The following is a 20,608-nucleotide window of genomic DNA, read 5'->3' on the forward strand; positions in this document are numbered from 1 at the left end:
TCAGGTTGCCTTGCCGATGATAAGGATGCTCATGAGGAAGACCATGATGAAGAAAATCCACATGAAGAACCTGTCCATCACCTTGGCAATTTTCTTCCACTCCGCCCCCTTGGCATTGGTTGCCCTCTGCTCGCGGAAGCAGTTGGTGATGTACTGAATGTTCTTCACCACCTGTGGTACACACAAAACAAAAAAGTGGTTAAAGCAGGGGTCTTCCACAGGGGGTCCTCAGAGTTACTGCAGGGGGGCCGCCAAATCCTTGTGTGATAGGATCATTATTTTAAACAACTTGAACCCTCGCATCCCTATACTCTGAGGAGAAATTCAGCCAAAAATAGCAGATCTAAAAACTCTCAACGAGCTTGTAGATCGGGCTATTTTTGGCAAATAGGTTTGGTGTATAGGTAAAAAGAGCAGAACAAGCACAGAGTGAAAGGTCAAGTTTACTAAGTATCGACGATTTATTATTTTAAGTGGTTAAGTGTCAAACAAGTCTATGAATCTATCTATGAAATCGATGAGAATCTCCATCACGCATTTATACAATATGTAGAGGGGATCCCTGCTTCACATCTCTCTCTGCTAAGGGGTCGTTGGCCTGAAAACGTTGAAGACCCCTGGGTTAAAGAAATATTGTAAGAAAATTATTTTAGCAAATGGTGGAGACTCACCTTTTGGTGTTGCGGGCAGGGGCAGCTGCATGGGCAGGAAGGAATGTAGGGTTTCTCCGAGGCATACATCATCTGTTCCTTCAGCTGCTGAAGTTTCAGGGCCTGGTAGTTCAGCTCATCGTGTACGATGTGGTGGTAATGCCGCGTGGGCTCATGCTTTTCCTCGCACCCCTCAGCTCTGGCACTGCAGTTGTTGTGGTTGTTGTAGTGGTGGCTGTTGTTAGCATGGCCGTTTACCTGGTGGCGGTTGTCGTGATTGTGCTTGTGTCTGCCATGGTGATGCGGGCCGTGGCCGTTGCTGTACTGGTACTTGTCGTCCTGATGCCAGAGCGCGTCGTAGAAACCCTCGTGATGATAAGAGTTTGTGGCACCCATGGGCTCGTCGGAATAGACAGGGGCTTTCTTGCTCTCTGGTGTGGTGCAGTTCTCCCCTACCTCATACACAAAGAAGATCTTTGACATGTAGTCTATGATGATCACCTTGGCCCAGTAGGGGACCGGCTTGGCCTCAGCGCCACAGAAATGAATGTTCATGATGAAGATGGTGAGAGAGGTGGAGGCAGTGATCATGGTCATGGTGGCGATGTAATATTTCCCTGAAGCAGAGGAGATGAAAGAGAAGAGTCACATAATGGACAGCCTGGGATATAGGGCAGTACATACAATCAAACATATAATTTTCCAAACAACTCACTCACGCTCTAACGCTCTAACGCTCGCGCTTATCTACGTTTATCTATTCACTCGCTTCAGCAACTGATCCCAAAGTTCACATGGTATTGGCCATTAGCATTATACCAACGGTGACGGAGCCCGAATTTAATTTCTCCCAAATTAAAGCTGTTTATTAGCGTTTTCTACTGTCTGTTGCCAGGGTTACGGTCTGTTCCTCCAGGCCATGGGATCTGGAGCCCCACACACACACACAGCTCCCTCTCTCACAGTTAGGAATGTGCATTCTCTCAGGAATGCTCTCTCTCTCTCTCTATCTCTCTCTCTCTCTCTCTCTCTCTCTCTCTCTCTCTCTCTCTCTCTCTCTCTCACGCGCTTTCACCAGGTGCGTTTGATGTGTGTCTCATCTTCCAATGGGTAAATAAATATACACTCCTCCATGAGCTGCTCCTTACATTATGATGCTCTCACGCACGCACCAGTTACAGTAACTTTCCCCACAACCCACACTCTGCACATATTTTGGAGCACACATCTTTGAACGGGTAAGGTCTAGTATATATAAGTAAGTAGCTCGGTTAGTTAATGTTGCCTTATAATAAGTCATTGATAGAACTAGAAAGATTGCACTCAGTACATATCTACAACCAACACTTTGCAACTGTCAAGACGTTTCTTTCTGAGGTATGACGGATCATGTCATTTTATCCTTGCTCATGACTTTGACACGTGACCTTGTCCCTTTTGCCTTTACAATGTCATGTTATTTTACTAACACATAGATAAACAGTATGTGGTGAAAACATAACCCCTTTCAACAGCATTGTAGCCTACAAAGTATGAAATGGCTAGAGCTGAAGACGAATCGCTTTATTCGATTATGAAAAATCGATTCTAATTCGAAAATCCATTCGTTGCTACAGTATATAACATTTGTTTTTTAAACATTTAAATGCACACTTCTTCATTATTCAATTAATAGAAAAACGTATCGATTGAATGAGCATTGATCGTTGCAGTCCTATACCGAAATGTCAGAATTGCCCAACATTGACAGAGAGCTAGAAGGTGCTTGTGCTCACCTATATAGGGCACGTTCTCAGAGGGCGGCATGCTCTCAGCCACCATCAGCTGGAACACGGTGAGCGCCAGGAGCACGGTCACCCCCAGGGAGACCTTCTCCCCGGAGTCGGCCGGCAGGTAGAAGCCCAGCGGGGCCAGGAAGGAGATGAGGAAGCAAGGCAGGAGAAGGTTGAAGATGTAGAAGGCAGAGCGTCGCTTCAGCAGCAGCGTGTAGGTGATGTCGGGGTACGGGTCCGCGCAGCAGCCGTACTGTTTGACGTTTCTGACCGCTGGCATGCCGTGGCATTCCCACTCCACATTCTCCACAAAGTCTGACAGGTCGCCACTGTCCGAGCCCAAGAGGATGTCCACCTGGGACCGTAACATACAGAACAGCATGTTATTATTGCGACCGTAGGTCGCAGTTAACTATGAAAACCGGCATATATTTTCCGTATCTCTGTCACGCCTGACACTGTGGTTCCCCTGACACATCACTGTGACATCATGCTCTGACATAACGCTCTAGCTTCACTGGGATGTCACACTAACAGAATCCCTTATTTTATGCCCATGGAGTTCCCTGATGTCATCAAGATTAAGCCCATATCTAACAGGACTTTATATGGGAATGCCCATATATGGAGGCCACATCGGCCACATACTGTACCACACTAACGGGTGGTTCTACAGACAGGAATCTCCATGTATGAACATAAAAGGGTATGATGTCAGATGTCATAGACAAGATAGGACTTTCACATAACGAATAACTAAGTAAGCATGTTTGGGCTTTTACCGCATATTTCTCCATTACAGTGGATCTCCATACCGGTATATGGGTACCAGGGGTCTCCATATATGGGTAACTGGTCCGATATACATCACCAGCCAGATGGCCAAGAATTTGCATGTCGCCCTGAGGCGTCTTACTAGTATACTGTAATGAAACACAGATTCTTGCAGCAAATAATCTGTTATGTATGCTTGCATGGCCTGAACCAACTCAATTCAACCAATAATATGACACGCATCCAGTGATCCATCTTCAAAGTTTGATTATAAATGTTCTTTATGACACACCCACCTTTCAACGTTAAAATCAAATTCCTTCTAATGTTATGTCCCACCTGCCTTTCGTGATTCACTCACAAATACATCACAAAGTTAGAAGTTAGACACTCTTGAAATGTCATTTCATCTCGTAAGCAAAGGGGCACAAGGGACAAGACAAAAAACTGACTGACAGGGAAGGACAAAACACAAAACACAGAGTTAAAGGAAGTACAAAGGCAGGACAAGGGGACACAAAAAAGGACTGACAACAACAGACACAATAAAAAAAAAACAGATCAACAGAAGGACTAAGTATATCATACAAGATAGCATTGGGAAGGGAAACAAATACAAACTAACTGATTGGGAGACACAGACAGACAGACAGACAGACAGACAGACAGACAGACAGACAGACATGCAGTAAGACAGACAGACAGACAGACAGACAGACAGACAGACAGACAGACAGACAGACAGACAGACAGACAGACCATCAAACTGGCAAGTGAACAGACAGATTGGTAGACAGTTAGGTAGACGAATCAAAAGGTAAGAGCGAATGAGCAGGGAGTAGTACAACAAACGAACAGACTAACTAGCAAACAAACAGACACAACTAGGCAGGGCTGTCACCCGGCTAGTTGGCCCGAAGGATGGCATGTTTCAGAGCGGAACCGAGTGGAGATGGGAGCGCTAGATGTCCGGTGTAAGAGAAGGCCAGTAGTGACCTTGGAACAGGAGGGCTGACATACAGGGAAACGGGTGCTAATGGCCTGGGGTACTGGTGAAATAGTGGTGCTATGCACACTTGCACAGACTCAGACTGTCTGGTTAAGGGACAGAGACCGACCTCTGGAGTAGTCGACTTTAGTGGTGACGACCGATGGCAATTCAGAATGTTTAGAATGTTCAGATTCAATAGCGTGTCAGCAGGGAGCGCTGGGCTTCAGTGGAGGTTCAGTGGTGTCAGGCAGGAACAAGGTGTGCTGGTGACGACGGGAGCGTTTATTTCGATTTGTATTGATTGAATACTTTATTAGTCCGAAATGTAGGCCTAAACAGTGTTGTGGCTGTTGGTGTTGGTGAATGGACCTCTTGCGTGGAACTGATTGGGCGCTGGGAGGAGTAGCTGACAGTGTACGTTCTAACAGCTGAACAGACTCGGTCACATGTGGGACACACCCTGATGATTGCTTGTTAGGCGTTGTTGGTGGCTGGAGCGCAGGACCGGACAAGCACAGTAGCAACACTACCGTCTTTGGTAGTGTTGCTACTGTGCTTGTCCGGTTTTCTTGGGCTGGACCCGGCTCTGAATAGACTGGAAGTTGACTCCAGAGCTGACTCCAGAGATAGGTAGACTTCCGTGGGGCAGGTTGTCGCTCTGCTGGGTCCAATGACTGGCCAGACTGTATTGTCATGAAGTATTTTTGAATAGCCTAAATACAAAATAGGGCTTAACTGATTATCATTTTCCTGGGGACCCCCTGGAACTCCCTCAAGGACCCTTGTGTGGGTACCAGAAGGACCCCACTTCGAGAATCAATGAGTTGTATAGTGTAACTAACAGCTGTTTCAATTTTCAGTTACATTTTGTTAATAAATCAAGTGTAAATTTGGCTTAAAGTCATATGAATATATTCCCCCCCAAAATTAACAGTTGTCAAGAAAGATGCAAATGTGTTATGACAATACAAGATCCTTGGCATTGTACCTGGTTGCCATTGTAGGTCCAGGAGCCAAAGGTGAGGTTGCACGACTGCCAGTCAAAGGGGAAGTAAGACACATCCACCACACAGGCGCTTTTGGTGATGGCTGGAGAGTCCCAGGTGATCTCCCCATCGTAACGTAACTTCACGTTGGTATCTGCTGTCCCTGATGACTCTTCATCTGCTCTGTACACAACACACAGCAAGGTACATGTGGAGAAATTCATTTGTTACTTTATTTATTTGACTATTACTGCTACATTTTTGAAATTATATCCTCAGTCTCCCTGAGTTTAATATTTATTGTGGGCTCGCTTGAGCCAGCACACAATATATTTGTCCACAATTTATATTTATTTATTCTTCACCTTTTTTTGGCATCCTACTTCTTCCATATTTTTTGAGCTAAAGATCCATGTACTGTATATGGAGATATGCTGTGAGACCCCAAACATGCTTACTTAGTTGAAAGTCCTATGACGTCTATGCCATTGACATCATTACATACAATCCCTTTTATGCCCAAATATGGAGATCCCTGTCTGTAGAACCAGCCACGCTGTCTTGGCCATATGGATATATATATATATATTAGTGTCCGACCGATAGACTTTTTTGTGAACCGATACGATACGTAGGGGGCCCCATCACTGATATAGATATAAAATGTTTTTGAAAAAAAAAAAATTAAAAAAAAAAAAAAAAAAAAAAAAAAATGGCTGCCAACTCGGGAAACTTGGGCGGGGGCAGCAAATGAGTTATTATTATTATTATATTTTTACACACAATCCAGGAGCATTGACAGACCTGACACACACACACAATCCAGGCCATTGACAGGCCTGACAAGGCTCGGCTGACAGAAACACAGTACGTTGTCAATTCACCATACAGTAACGGAGGAGGGGAGCGCACTTTTTATGATCTATATACCAGTTTGCTTGTATCTCTCGCATAAGTCTGGCAACACTAACACTCTTCCTTCCACTGTCCACAGTGTTGCTAATGGCTAACGCTAGCTCCGGTAGTGGCACTAAACCTCCCGGAAATCCCGGCCGCTCCCGCAAATGCTTGCCATATCCGGCTGGATCCGGTCTAAGCCTAAATGGTTCCGCCGCCGTGCAGAACCGTTTTTAACAGTTTTTAACAATTTTTAACCATTTTTAACCGTAGAAAAATTTGTAAAATCCGAGAAAAAACATATTTTTCAACCAATATATCGGTCGGACACTAATATATATATATATGGGATATACATGACTGGCCAGATGGCCAAGACATTGCGTGACCTCGCCATGAGGCGTCTTATAGTGCTTTTAACTTAGATTACCAGTAGGCCTACATAGATTCCCAGTCCCATAGAAGGTGCTCATTCTGTTGTGACTGGAATCTCTTTAATATCTTTTAGTTTATCTGCACAGGGAGATGCTATGGGGAAGCAGCCTAGTTGTGTAGTTGGATGATTGTTTAGAACATAGTGTGCACCTTGGGTGGGTTGCTATTGTTGTGTGGTTGGTTTTTCCACTGTTACTGTTTGTGACAATTTAAAAATAGCCGATCTACAATCTCTCAGTGCTTGGAATCACAATGTGTTGTTGGCTTGTAGATCTGCTATTCTCAGCAAAGATATTTGGTGTAGAGGGGAAAAATGATGTGCCTAGTACTGTATATGCCCCTGAAGGACTCCGGTCAGTGACGCATACTTAGAGCACTATTTAATACTTTATCCAACAATGGTGTCACAAGTTTTGTTTCTTTCATTCACTATCTTTATCTTCCTCAGTCTTTCTTTTACTGACTTGTTGTATAGGACGATATCTGGCCTCCAGACCATGTCACTGGGGATGCGGATCACCTCTAGTCCATCATAGTCTTCCTTGTCCCAACTCAGATAGGCATCATGCCATGTCTGTCTAATCCACAGATAGGTGGTCAGCACTTGGTTCCTCTCATCCTACTCGTACACAGAGACACACACACACACAAACCGACGCATAGACAACAAATAAACATGCTCATCAAATACTGATATACACAGTATGTGTGTGGTTGTATTCATGTGTGTGTGTGTGTGTGTGTGTGTGTGTGTGTGTGTGTGTGTGTGTGTGTGTGTGTGTGTGTGTGTGTGTGTGTGTGTGTGTGTGTGTGTGTGCGCGCGTGTGCGTGTGCGTGTGCGTGTGTGTGTGTGTGTGTGTGTGTGTGTTCCTATTCGTGCAAATAGTAAATAAGTAAACCAGTAAGACTCCCTAATCGGGAGATAAGCAACCGCCAGGTCGCAGCGTGATTTTAGGCCAAAATGTGTAGGAGCAGTGTCCAAAAATATGTTTGAAAAAATCAGCCTGATGGTGGCGCTATATGGGACAGATCCATGTTAACACTTTGCAAGCCACGGGGAGCCCCTTAATATTAAAACCGGAATATACCGGACATCTGAGTAAGGATGTCTCAGCCGCGCCATCTTTTACCGTACTGGGTCATTAAAAACGAAATAAATGATTTTTATGAACCGGAAGTGACGTCAGGTCCATTCCCTGCAGAGGCTTCCTAGCAGCTGTCTGTTTACTGTTTAGACGATAGCATAGCAGAGAAGACGCTCGGCCAAAACCGCCACTCTATGTCAATGGAGATCCAGATATTCATGGTGAGCAAACGACCGGGGGATAAAAAATAAAAATAAAAACAACGGCGACGTCCAAGAAGGAGGGGTGGCAGGCTCATGTTTATAAACATAATATTATGTCTCAGATCATAATATAAATTTCACGGCTAATCTATCAACAAGCCTTTCTATTTCGGGTAGCAAAGTGTTAATGAGATGAGTGTAGACATACTGTGTACCGATTTGCGTGATTTTAGGGCAAAATCTGTAGGAGCAGTGTCCAAAAATGTGTTTTAAAAAATCAGCCTGAAAGTGGTGCTATATGGGACAGATCCATGTTGATGACATGAGTGTAGAGCAAGTGTGTACCGAATACCGATTTGCGTGATTTTAGGGCAAAATTCATAGGAGCAGTGTCCAAAAATGTGTTTTGCAAGAATCGGCCTCATGGTGGTGCTAGAAGAGGGCCATGTGAGAATTGCTGCGTGGATGGAATTGTGGTTTGGCAGGCAAGGAGTGTGTGTGCAAAATTTGGCATGGATCGGGGCAACGGTTGCGGAGATATGAGCAGGGAAAAAGTGTGACGTGTGACAGACAGACTGACGGACTGACGGACAGCTGGTCGAGGTTTTGATAGTAACTGCGACCTGACAGTCGCAATAAAACTAGTAAGACGCCTAAGGGCGAAGGCGACCAAGGTCACTTTTCTAACCTATATACTTACATGATGTCAGTGTGGCTGTTTCTACAGACAGGGATCTCCATATATGGGCATAACATGTGGCCTCCATATATATGAGCATTCCCATATGAAGTCCTGTTAGGGGAACCACACTTTTATGCCCATATATGGAGATCCCTGTCTGTAGAACCAGCCACACTGGTTAGACTGACATGTATAGTCTACTCTATAGGTTAGACTGACATGTATATATATTGGCATTCACAGATATGGGCTTAATATTGATGACATCAGGGATCTCCATAAATGGGCATAAAAGGGATTATGTTAGTGTGGTTCCCCTGACATCACAGTGATGTCAGAACATGATGTCAGAGCATGACAGTCAATCAACAATAAAAGATCAAAGGTTTACAGAGACAGAGAGATACGGTCATGATGTGACGGTTCTCATACTAAACTGCGGCCTACGTTCACAAAAAATTCAAAAGTCAGCTACCTGCCAGTTGCATAAGAATAGGAACTGTTGCATGGTGACCTACAAGTGGGAATGGGATGTCTTAGGCTTGTTTTCTCAAATCCACAGTGACTTCAGTGACCTCTAGTGGTCCAAATGGGAACTAACGGTTGTACTGTGAGCCACACACAAGTAGCCCCCCGAAGTATTATCATTTGACCTTATCAGAACTGTATTCTATATAGGGCTACTTGTGATATGCACTATCTATCTACAGTAGGCCTATCTCTTTTGTATTTCTACTTTGATCTGTGACATTCAGTGGCACTAAGGTGCATAACGATGTCCTCAACTCACCATGTCTTTTATCTGTGACAGTGTGATCTGCAGTGTGACGTTGAGGCTTTCGTCTGTGTCTTCTACAGGTCTCAGAGCGTTGGAGTAGCCGTCCATCAGATCATTCAAAAGCTTCTTGGCATAATGACCCTTGGCACCATGGGAAACTGAGAGAAAGAAAGAGAGAGAGAGAGAGAGAGAGAGAGAGAGAGAGAGAGAGAGAGAGAGAGAGAGAGAGAGAGAGAGAGAGAGAGAGAGAGAAGCAGTGGAAGGTATCAAAGAGAGGGGAGAGAGAATGACAAATAGCAAGGAAGGGGGAGGGAAGATCAGTACACCAACACTGTTAGACAGGAACTGTGGAGAAATAAAAAACAACCCAACCATTTATGTAGGGCAGGTTTCGTAGAGAAATACATCAGTCAAGAGGATCAATACACAAGCAACAAGAAAATGAGACAGGCAGGTCAGGGGTCAGCACAGAACAGCGTTAGTGTTCAAATGCCAGCTCACATAACAGCCCTACCTCTGTCAATCACGTAGTGTACACATCAAATATATCCAACATGGAGAACTGACCTTGTACAAACAGGCTGATCCACAGCATCAGGGCAGCCTTCCTCATTTTCAACCCGTCACAATCTCACGGATCAATTATTCAATAAACCAGCCACCAAGACGGTCCCGGGTCCCGATCCAGACTGTCACTTTACATCATGTTCATATTCCATCATGTTCAGGGACTCTGAACGCACGCTACGACCACGATGAATTCTACAAAACTAACATCCTGTCACAAGCTCTGGATGCTTCAGTAGCTGTTAGTCGCCGTTGTCTGTGTGATCGTTGCCCTGGAACTGGACCTGAGGCTATCACACACTCACTCACACACACACACTCACACACACACACACACACACACACACACACACACACACACACACACACACACACACACACACACACACACACACACACACACACACAGGTACACCTCAGTATCACATAACACATAGGGGATGGGTGAAATTTGATTCCTGCAGCCCAGTAGGCCTATACATGACTTGAACTAACCGTATAAATACACGCACGCACGCACGCACGCACGCACGCACGCACGCACGCACGCACGCACACACACACACACACACACACACACACACACACACACACACACACACAGCACCTTACTGCGTTACACAGCCAATAGACGGCTGTCAGTCACATATTCAAAGGCAGGCTGTGAACCGTGGCTCATGCAGGTCAACAAGGCTGCAACAACACGTGTGTCGCAGAACATGCTACCCAGCGAGAACAAAATACACACTGATTCAGATTTCACACTGTAGATAGGGAAGATCGCTGTAAGGCCAGTAAGGGAGTTATAATGACTGTAGACCAGCTGGAGTGGATTTCACTCTGTCCCTGTCTGTTGGTTTTTTAAGAGGTCAGTAACCAGAGAGGAGGGACAAACAGACGAGAAACCTATAGGTCCATTGAATCAGCCACTGTGCATTGCTAAATCATCACGGTTCATTTAACCACTTTCAACCTGGTGTCCTGTGCTACACTGTGAAAAGGAATACAGGGAAACATGTTATTTCTGGTGTAAAATAATATATAGATATGCGGTATCTTGCACATTTGTCATGTTGATGTGACTACTATATTGTGACTGCTTGCTGTTTTTGTATAAATATAAGTACTGTTACTATTGCTATAGTGTGTCTGATAGCATGTACACGTGTTTTTCTGCAGTTACATGGCTATGCCTTAATGCACATGTAGGCCTATGCCTCGTGCCTCATTGCACATTTATATAGGCTATATGTTGTTTACCTTTTTTCCCTCCCTGCCCTTATTATGCTATGCTGATGTGGATACTTCTGAAGGCTTTTACATAGTTTTCTTTTTATTATCACTAGTAAGACGCCCTAAGGGCGAGAAGCGTGAATGCATCCGCCTGGGTGACAGCAGACTGCTGGGCAAGCGCTGGCGATTTGGCATGGGATCAACTTTGACCCAAAATAATTTGATCTGATGGTCAAGATTCAATTCATCCCCTGAGCAAGCAGGGGAGGCTCTATTAACTCAATGGTAAAAATGTCAGGAAACCTGGGGTAGAAGAGGAAAGTTACACAGTGCCATTTTAACACTGAGGAGTTTGCAGTGTGTAGCCTATTAATGTACTAATTGTAACACACTGATTCACAACAGCATTTCAATTGTGAGGTTTGGTGACTGATACCTGGTCTTTTTCTCAAATTAATTAATAATTAAATGTACATTTCAGAGCAATTCAATGTTTTTTTGTTAATTTACTTTATATTGTTACACATTTGTGCATGCTTTACAACATTAGTCTACATAGGTCTCAAACATAAGATAAGATAACTTTATTCTCCATCAAATTTTGCATAAAATGGAAATTTGTCTTTGGCACACAGGCAGTCAGTATAACAATAAAATATACATAGAATACACAAATAAAATAAAAAACTATATAAAATGCATCCCATAACATGGCAGCAGTGATCAAGGGCTGTAGGGGTTGGAACTATTTAAAAAAAAAAATCGTATTTAAAACTTCCACTGCAGTTGGCATGAATGATGTCTTGTAACCTTTCTTTTTTGCTAGAGGTACTTTAAGCCTCCTGTCTGATGGTAACAGCTCAAATGAGGCGTGAAGAAACAAACATTTATTTGTTTAATTTACTTAAATTATTTTTTTATTATTCAAGATTTCTAGATAACACCCAAAGACATACAAACATGTTAAGGGGGACATTTAAAACAGAACCAAACAAGTGATGAAAAAGCTAAAAACATAAGACAACAGACAAACATCAGTGAGGTACGAGCAGCAGGAAGACAGTTACCCAAACTGGGTTAGCAATTTATCAGAGAAAACTAAACAAAATAACCTTTCCACTCATTAAAACATTCACAGCACCTAATACTTTTTTGGAGTTGTGTTAATTAATCACCACTACATTTTCTTTTTCTTTTTTAAGATTAAAGCATATTCAAGAATTTGTAAGGATATTTAGATTTTACCTGCTGTAGAATATTTGGAATTCGTTTTTTTTCTTCTGACCCCACAATTTTCCACACATAGTAAAAGATAACCCCCCATAATCCAGGTTATTGTACAACCTGGATTAAGTAGAATGGCTGATTGGTATGAAGCTTAAGCTTAGGTCAGTGATGGTCTTGGAGATGTCAGTGCCTAAAATAGCCTATAGAAGAAGGCCTAGCAGGACCTTGTGTGAGAGCGTTGATTGTAGCTTGCCTTTTGCCATTTATCTCATCGCTCAGGAAAATATTAGAAACCAGACACAGACAGCTGTCTTCCCCACAACAGAATGAGAAAAATATACAGCAGAATCTGGAGAATTAATTTACTGTAAACCGACCATCGTGGGTTTAATTCGGATTCTGTAGGCCTATACTGTATATGATTGGGAGAGACAACTGCCCAATACAGAGGAGAGGACAAAGATAGAGAAAGTGACATTTGAGATTCATAAAATAAATAAAACAAGAGCAATCCCAGATGTTGGCATATTGGTGTGCATTTAGCCCATCTGTTTGATTTGATGGAAATTCTGACTGTCCTTGACATATATTCTATTATGTTCAGCTTCAGTATAGAAGTTAATAAATATTGATGGTCACTAACAGGATATCTCCAATAAAATGTTTTGTCAATTTATGTAATAATTGTACATCTACACTACCACAACCACTGAACCCAAGCAGTTTGCAGTATTTACTGGAGACTGTTCAACATGAAACCATACCCATTAGTGAATTGTTACATCTGGGAGGTTTTAAATTCTAACTTAATTTATTAACTAACTTAATTTATTAACGCATTTATGAAAGGTACCAATACACACTCCATAAACATACCAATTTAATAAAAACATTTTGACAAGTGTCATTGATTTATTGATTTAAAATTATTGATTTAATTGATTTCGCTGTTTTGAATTGGAATTTGGTTGGAATTGTTGCCTACCGTACATGTATTTTTTCAATATTTGTAGTAAATTCTCTTAAAGAAATATAAGTGTTGTCATCACAAGACTAAACTACCCAAGAGACCCGACACAGTCAAAATGAAGTAAACTTTATCGAACAATGACAATGATATGCGTTATATTGTTTTTTAGGTATTGTGCAATGTGACTGAGACTTTAGTGTGTCACTATCTTTCTGTGGTCTTGAGCTCCACAGGTGTTTCCTGTGTGTGTGTGTGTGTGTGTGTGTGTGTGTGTGTGTGTGTGTGTGTGTGTGTGTGTGTGTGTGTGTGCGTGCGTGCGCGCGCGCGTGTGTGTGTGTGTGTGTGTGTGTGTGTGTGTGTGTGTGTGTGTGTGAGAGAGAGAGAGAGAGAGAGAGAGAGAGAGAGAAAGCAATGTGAAAATGAGAGAAATCACTGAGAGAGCATGTTGTAATGTTAGATTGAATGTACAACTGTACATTGCTGTTAAAAACAGGAAAACTGGCTATTGTTTGTTTGTTGATATGGTCTTGACGTTCCATGTAATTGTCTTTTTTTTATTGTCTGTGTTTTGTATGTAGTGTCTATATGTCTTATTGTTTTAATGTTCAATATATTAACATACATATTACATACATATTCTGTACATTCTGAAAAATTTCAATAAATATATTGTTAAAAAAAAAAAAACAGGAAAACTGGAATTTCAAATAAACATTGTACACATTTGGAAATTGGTGGTTGACAGTTTTAGTGTTTGCTGTTTTAAATCCAACCTGCCCGAAACCTTCAGAATTCATCCAGTAAATAAAGTTTTGTGATATCAGGATTGGAATAAGTCCACCATGGTGGATTATAGGGATGATCTGTTCATTTATTGTTTTGGGTCCAATCCCTATCACCAATGTTTTACCTCACAATCGTCCAATATTGATCTTGTGCATAAGTAAACTAGTCAATACAGTAGGCCTACATAATGTAGAACTAGCAACTTCCTCCACTCGTGATGTAATGGTCCTTCATACCTGGACAGCTCTTTTGCAGCAGCTGTGGAGTTTATTTATTATTAAAAAGAAAGAAACTGATATTGTCTAGATATGAAGCACTATGTAAATATCACAAGTTGTCCCTTGTTTTGTCCCATGTTGCCCTATGTTACGTAAGTACAGTTTGCTGTGCTTTGCTCTCTATCTCTCTCTCTCTCTCTCTGTGTGTGTGTGTGTGTGTGTGTGTGTGTGTGTGTGTGTGTGTGTGTGTGTGTGTGTGTGTGTGTGTGTGTGTGTGTGTGTGTGTGTTCTGCTGGTGTTAAGTGTGAAAGACGAGAGAGAGAGAGGGAGAGAGAGATGGGGGTTGAGGGGTGTTCAGAGGGAGCGGGGTAGAGAGGAAGAGACACACACACAGGTACTGTCAGTGTGGGTTAGAGCTCTAAGAAGTGTAACACTAGAGACGAGAGAGCGCTGACCACAATATGTGTTCTCAGCAATATGTGTTTTACCTTCAGTTTTCTTCCTTTTTTAACATCAAAAAGAGCACTGTTGTAAAAGATATCAAAGGCAAACAGTGGGTCTTGGATACATTCATACATAAACATTGCTGTTACATTGTGATGTAAATTGTAAAATAGATAATTTGAAAGTCCCACTGCTAAGCTGGTGTTTTAGCTTCTTTTATTCTCTTCATTGTACAATTCATTTATACTTTTACAATATGTCTGTTTCCCAAAGTGTACAGATAGGCACACAAAACCTAGCTGTGTCACTTGATTGTTAACTTCTTCCGTTTATACACTGTGTGTGAGCGTGTGTGTGAGTTTGTTTGCATGCATGTATGAAAGTGTTTTTTTAATGACTTAGTGGAACTGGATGGTCAAGTAAAGTGAATAAATGAGTGACTCTATTGAATGACTGTATTGTGTACAATCCTGTTTTACAAATGTGTGTGTTTGTGTGTGTGTGTGTGTGTGTGTGTGTGTGTGTGTTGGGATGGGATGTGGTTAGCTGGTTTTCAGCGAATCCTTGATATGCCTGCATTGTCTCTCATCCTGAGTGCCTCCAACAACCACATGAGATGAAGTCAACAGGAGGAAAGAGCGGGAGAAAAAACTGTATCTTTCTGTCTCTATTATCACCTCACAATGACTTTGTCAAACATTTCTCTCTCTGACTTTGTTGCACTGTATTTCACATACACAAAACTATATTAGAAAGGCGTATGAAGATGTAAATGAAACTATAATATATATAAATAATTCAAACAATAAATGGAAACTTGATGATTTATACATGACACTATACATTCTTTACATTTGTTAAAAGGAATATATAATTCCTTGCCCATAATGTACAAAAATGTACATTTTGTTTTAAATGGAGTTAATAAAGAAATGTACAAAAGGAAGAAAAGATTACTAACAATAAAAACTAAAGTAACTCTTAATTAAAATGGATTTAAATTATCTTTAATAATAATGTATTTAAACGTGTCCAAGAGAAACATAACTAGAACTTGTATTGTTTACGGTCATAATAATGAGTTCATACTTAATTAATTAAAGGCTGAATGTCTATCTGGCCCAGTCCAGACCCAATCCACACCATCTCCCACTACGGTTGCCACAGCATATACCCTTAGTGTTTATGAATGCTTCCAGTTGTCTAAAATGTCCATGTTGTCATCAGCTCTTTTCATTATCATTACAATTCTTTATTTGATTTGAAAATATATATTTTTTCTTTAACAAAATTACCAGTCCAGATGTTTCATATTATTTATGAAAGTTGTATTTAAAAATAATAATAATATATATATATATATATATATATATATATATATATATATATATATATATATATATATATATATATATATATATATATTGGACTGTGATTCAATCGCTGATGAAGTTATGTTAATTAATATGACTTTTAGGATATTTGGGACTTAATTATATTCTTTATTCAGAAAATCAATAGACAGATACATATATAATATAATATTATTTTTTGGTGTTTACCCGCAGACAATATATAAGTTATAGCACTCTTACACCTTTTACTGTTTAACAGTTAGCTAAATTATTGTTCTTGCCTCACATTTTCTAAATGATTCATTATTTATATCAATTAATAATGCGTCTTATCCAGAGAAAAGTCACTCACTATATTACACTTGACTCCCTATGGTACAAACACTTATATTATGTACTGTATACGGCAAAAACAGTGTATTATGAAACAGTACAGTAGTTATTTTATTTAATTCGTTCATAGATAGTTTCTACTACTAATCAATAAACAAACCATAATTATTTTAACAATCAAGTAAATAAATGTTTTAACTAAAAAACTAGAAAAAAAGAAAAAGCCCTCTTCTTCCAAACATTGTCTCGTGGAAGTCAGAGACAGCTATATCTATTTGCAATTTGGACCTTTGTGACAAAATATGGACATATTCAATACCTTTGGGAGAACTAAACTGATAGCTGGACCATATTATATGTTATAGAGGTAACTGTAGCTGTACACCCTAGCAAAATATATATTTTTTTATTGTCTGTTTTACTGTATATATAAATTACAAATCCGTTACAGCAGTTCATCGACAAACCTACTCTGGCACGGACCCTGCGGTCCTCTCTGTCCCCAGTGCAAAAAAGTGGACCTTCGGGGCCACTGCCTTCGGTGTGACAGCCCCCACCCTGGGATACACAAAACAGTGGAACTCTCTGCCATTGGAGATTCACCATGCCCGAACGTTGACTCTTTAAGGCTGCCTTGAAGAGACACTTATTCACTCAGGCTTATGGCACTTAGTTTTTGTTTAGTTGTTTGTATAGGATTTTTGTAAAGCACCTCGGGTTTTTGAAAGACGCTATAATGCAAGTTATTATTATTATTATTAAATAAGCTTTCTGTCCAACCCAGCAGAGATACATGGCTGGTTCATTTCAAAATCACATTGTGATAGCACTACCACTCCACCTCCATGCAGTATGTGGACCTGTTAATCAGTCACTGTTATTTTACAAATCACTCAGATGGATATTCCATTAGAACCCATATTCCCCACCAGTCATTTTAGAAGTCGTTGGTCAAAACATGGTACACTGATTAACGTTGAACCTCCTTTCCCGTTTCCTGGCGTGGTTTATGGCTGCCCGGACAGCAGACTCAAAAACCTGCTGCACGCCGCGGTTGCTTAGGGAGGAGCACTCCATGTAGCCTTTGGCCCGCAGATCTCGGGCCACACGTTTCCCTTGTTCTGCCGAGATGCATTGGCCTCGGTGTGGTTCCATCTCCCGCAGGTCTGTTTGCGTCGCCACAACCAGCACCGGTGTGTTCGGCAAGTTCTCCCGGACCTCAGCGATCCACTTGTGTTGCACGTTGGCCAGGGAGTTGGGGTTGGCCACGGAGTAGCAGATGAGCACCACGTCAGCCTGCTGGTAGGACAGGGGTCTGATCTGTCGGAATGTGTCGTTGCCTGCCGTGTCCCACAGCCCAAGGCTGATCTGGACCCCGTCCATATAAACCTCAACCCCTGTGTTCTCGTACACTGTGGGCTTGTAGTTTTCTGGAAAGGTCTCTGACGTGAATCGCACCAAGAGGGCTGTCTTACCCACCGCGCTGTCCCCTACTAGGACACATTTTACTGAAGTCGATTCCGTTCCATTCATGATCGCTCCTTTTCGTCTCAGTCTTTGCTGGATTTGTGATACTTGCAGAGCAGTTCTCCTATAGGATAGTGTGCTACAGAGCTCAGGGAGTCGTGAGGTACACACATCACATTGTGATCGTCAGATAATCATAATGTGATTAAGAGATGTGGAGTGTGTGTGGGGGGTATTTTTTGTGTTGATTTTTAGCCCTGTGGTAATGACATGACTAGAGATGTAGTGGTCAACTTGTGGTACTGAGCCATGTAGACTGTGTTTACAGTAAGTCTCTTCTCTGAGTCAATTACTTGTTTCACATATACTGAGGAAGTTGACAGCAGGGCTTCGTAAAGGTTTTACATAACCTCTCGGCTCCTTTCCTCGTCTCCTCTCGCCTCGTTTCCGTCCGTCCTCTTGTGACGGTTGGTTTTGGTCTTCCGAGCGATGACCTTAAATTCGATTCGTCTTCTTGTCAGGTCTGACCCCTCAAGGCTGGATGATGAGTATCTGCTGAGAAGACAGAAGTGACCCACAACAGTGATGAGAAGATAAATTACAAATAGGAGATAGATATCTACGTACAGTGATTTCTTTCTTTCACACAGAGTGCAGATCAATCTGAAATGAACAACTACATCTCTCACCAGCCAATAGACTCATTTCGTCGTTGTCGGGTGGAAACCTTGTATGTCCAAAACTGTTTATTTTGTATTCATTATTTAAAAAATGATTTAAAACTGTGAAAATAGCCGATCTACAAGCACACAACACCTCGCACCACGAGGCGTTGTGTGCTTGTAGATCTGCTATTTTCACTACTTTTGTGCGACAGTCATGGTGAAGTAGGGCTTTACTTTACGAAAACAAAACATACACATTTGAAGCTTGGAGATAAGAGGTTTCTGCCCGACAGTGATGATATTGAGGAAGAAGACCGCAGCATCGCTCTGTACGTAAGATTATTTTAAAATGGAGAAATACGTTTCACTACTTCTTTCAAGCCAGTAGTCATCATCAGATAAAATAGATGGATACTTTGCACAACTTACTGCCAAGTAACTAAGTTCCTTGAAGAAGTTGGTACACAGAGACATTATAATCCAAAAAAGTTAAAATATGGCACCCAGGTCCGAATCCATAATGAAGTGTGATCCGGAAGTTCACAAAGATTCTGACTTTTGTGGGGGTGTGTCATAAAACTCTTTCTTAAGAAAATGTGCCCTGGTTTTAACTGGTTTATGAGAAAAACTGTAGCCTGTCCTCCACCCTTCCAGTTCTTATCATCCACAAGGCACAATGTTAATTTCCGCAGTTTATGTCTCAAAAGATCCTGGATAAACTATGTCCATACATTCCACAGAGTGACAAAATCATGTGTGATTCCCAAAGCAATTGTAATCACAAAAATGTAATCACAATGTAATCACAAGAACAGAAACTTTTGGGGGAAGAAAACGCTTAGTTTCTAGTATGTAGGCCTACCAGTCCAGAGCTAACCTAAGACCCTAAACCACCTGCCATGATGGTGGTGGCTTGTAGTTGTAACATACATCGTGTTGTTTTACAAGATGCTTTTGATTGTATTTGTACTTGAGCTATTATCATTGTGAGCGCAAAATGTGTCACCTCAGTGAACTAAAGCTAGCCAAATTATACATTTCTCAACCAAACCAAATCACCTTTGATACTCTGATAGTAGAGCATTTTTGTGATAAGCTTCACTTTTTCTTTAGAAGAATTGTATAGGAGCTTCTCTCTTTAGTAGGCTAGAATATGTGACAAATCTTTCACAGATCAAAGCAGCGTATACCTTTAAAGTATTGTGAAGCTGTATTCACTTTTGTGAAGTTTGTTAGGTTGAAGATCGGATAGGCCTAATATCCAAATTAAATAATAGTCTATAACACAAAGAAACAACACACTATTATGAATTGTAGGCCTAATAGCTAACAGAGGGACGTGAATTTATTTAAGCACTTTACAAAAAACAGATAATAACGTGAAGGTAGACAATAGCAAAAGATAAAACAAGGAAACGTCAAAACAATAGTCTTACCTGCTGTATTCTCTGTCGACATATCGTATCTAAATGGTGGTAACAGTGGGGCGGATGTTGCATGCTGCTATTGTGACGAGTTCAATATTGTCTATGGTTCAAAGCCCAGACAAAGGTCTTTCCACTGAAACTGAAGCAGGGAGGGCAGGTAATTGATTTTAATAAACTTTTACCGTGGCTAAACTTGTTGCCTTGATATCACATCAAATTTAAACAAACAAACAACGCTGATGATGATGGACGGATGAGCACCTTTGTTTTACGAGTTATGAATACCAAAAGTAACGGCACGCTTCGGGAAGTTGAAAGCATCCGCCTGGTGACGGGTGGAGGAGTCAGTGGGTGATGATGGTGATGCGATTCTGCTCCTCTGCATGCGACGACACTCGACACAGCTGTTTAAAAACAATGGTTCTCTTTGACAGTGTGTACAAATGGAACCAAATGGACCCGTTAGGGTTCATTTGGTTCCATTTGTACACGTCAATGTTGGACTTGTAACTAAGGGTCAATTTAGACCCCCAATCCCCCATAAAGGAAACAGAGTCCCTGAAATCCACTTTTGAGAACCACCGTTTCAAAAGCAGATTTTGGACTGGAAAGCCTACCATTTCTTTGAGTTTTCAGTTGGCATGAAAATATTATATTTGGACA

General features: G+C 41.4%; 2 protein-coding genes across 2 annotated transcripts; both read right to left on the reverse strand.

Annotated features, from left to right (window-relative positions):
- Nucleotides 1–9,866, reverse strand: chrna9a (cholinergic receptor, nicotinic, alpha 9a; the record flags this gene model as incomplete). Its single annotated transcript, XM_080721505.1, has 7 exons — nucleotides 1–171; nucleotides 672–1,267; nucleotides 2,426–2,777; nucleotides 5,176–5,356; nucleotides 6,970–7,124; nucleotides 9,266–9,411; nucleotides 9,821–9,866. 7 exons carry the CDS (start codon nucleotides 9,864–9,866, stop codon nucleotides 1–3), a joined length of 1,647 nt encoding a protein of 548 aa, XP_080577631.1.
- Nucleotides 9,867–17,337: 7,471 nt separating this feature from the next.
- On the reverse strand, nucleotides 17,338–17,919 carry rhoh (ras homolog family member H; the record flags this gene model as incomplete). Its single annotated transcript, XM_080721340.1, has 1 exon — nucleotides 17,338–17,919. The coding sequence occupies one exon, from the start codon at nucleotides 17,917–17,919 to the stop codon at nucleotides 17,338–17,340; it is 582 nt and encodes a 193-aa protein (XP_080577466.1).
- Nucleotides 17,920–20,608: the final 2,689 nt, after the last annotated feature.

Source organism: Nannobrachium achirus (genome assembly GCF_963921795.1).
Source record: "Nannobrachium achirus genome assembly, chromosome: 3".
NCBI classification, from domain to species: domain Eukaryota; kingdom Metazoa; phylum Chordata; class Actinopteri; order Myctophiformes; family Myctophidae; genus Nannobrachium; species Nannobrachium achirus.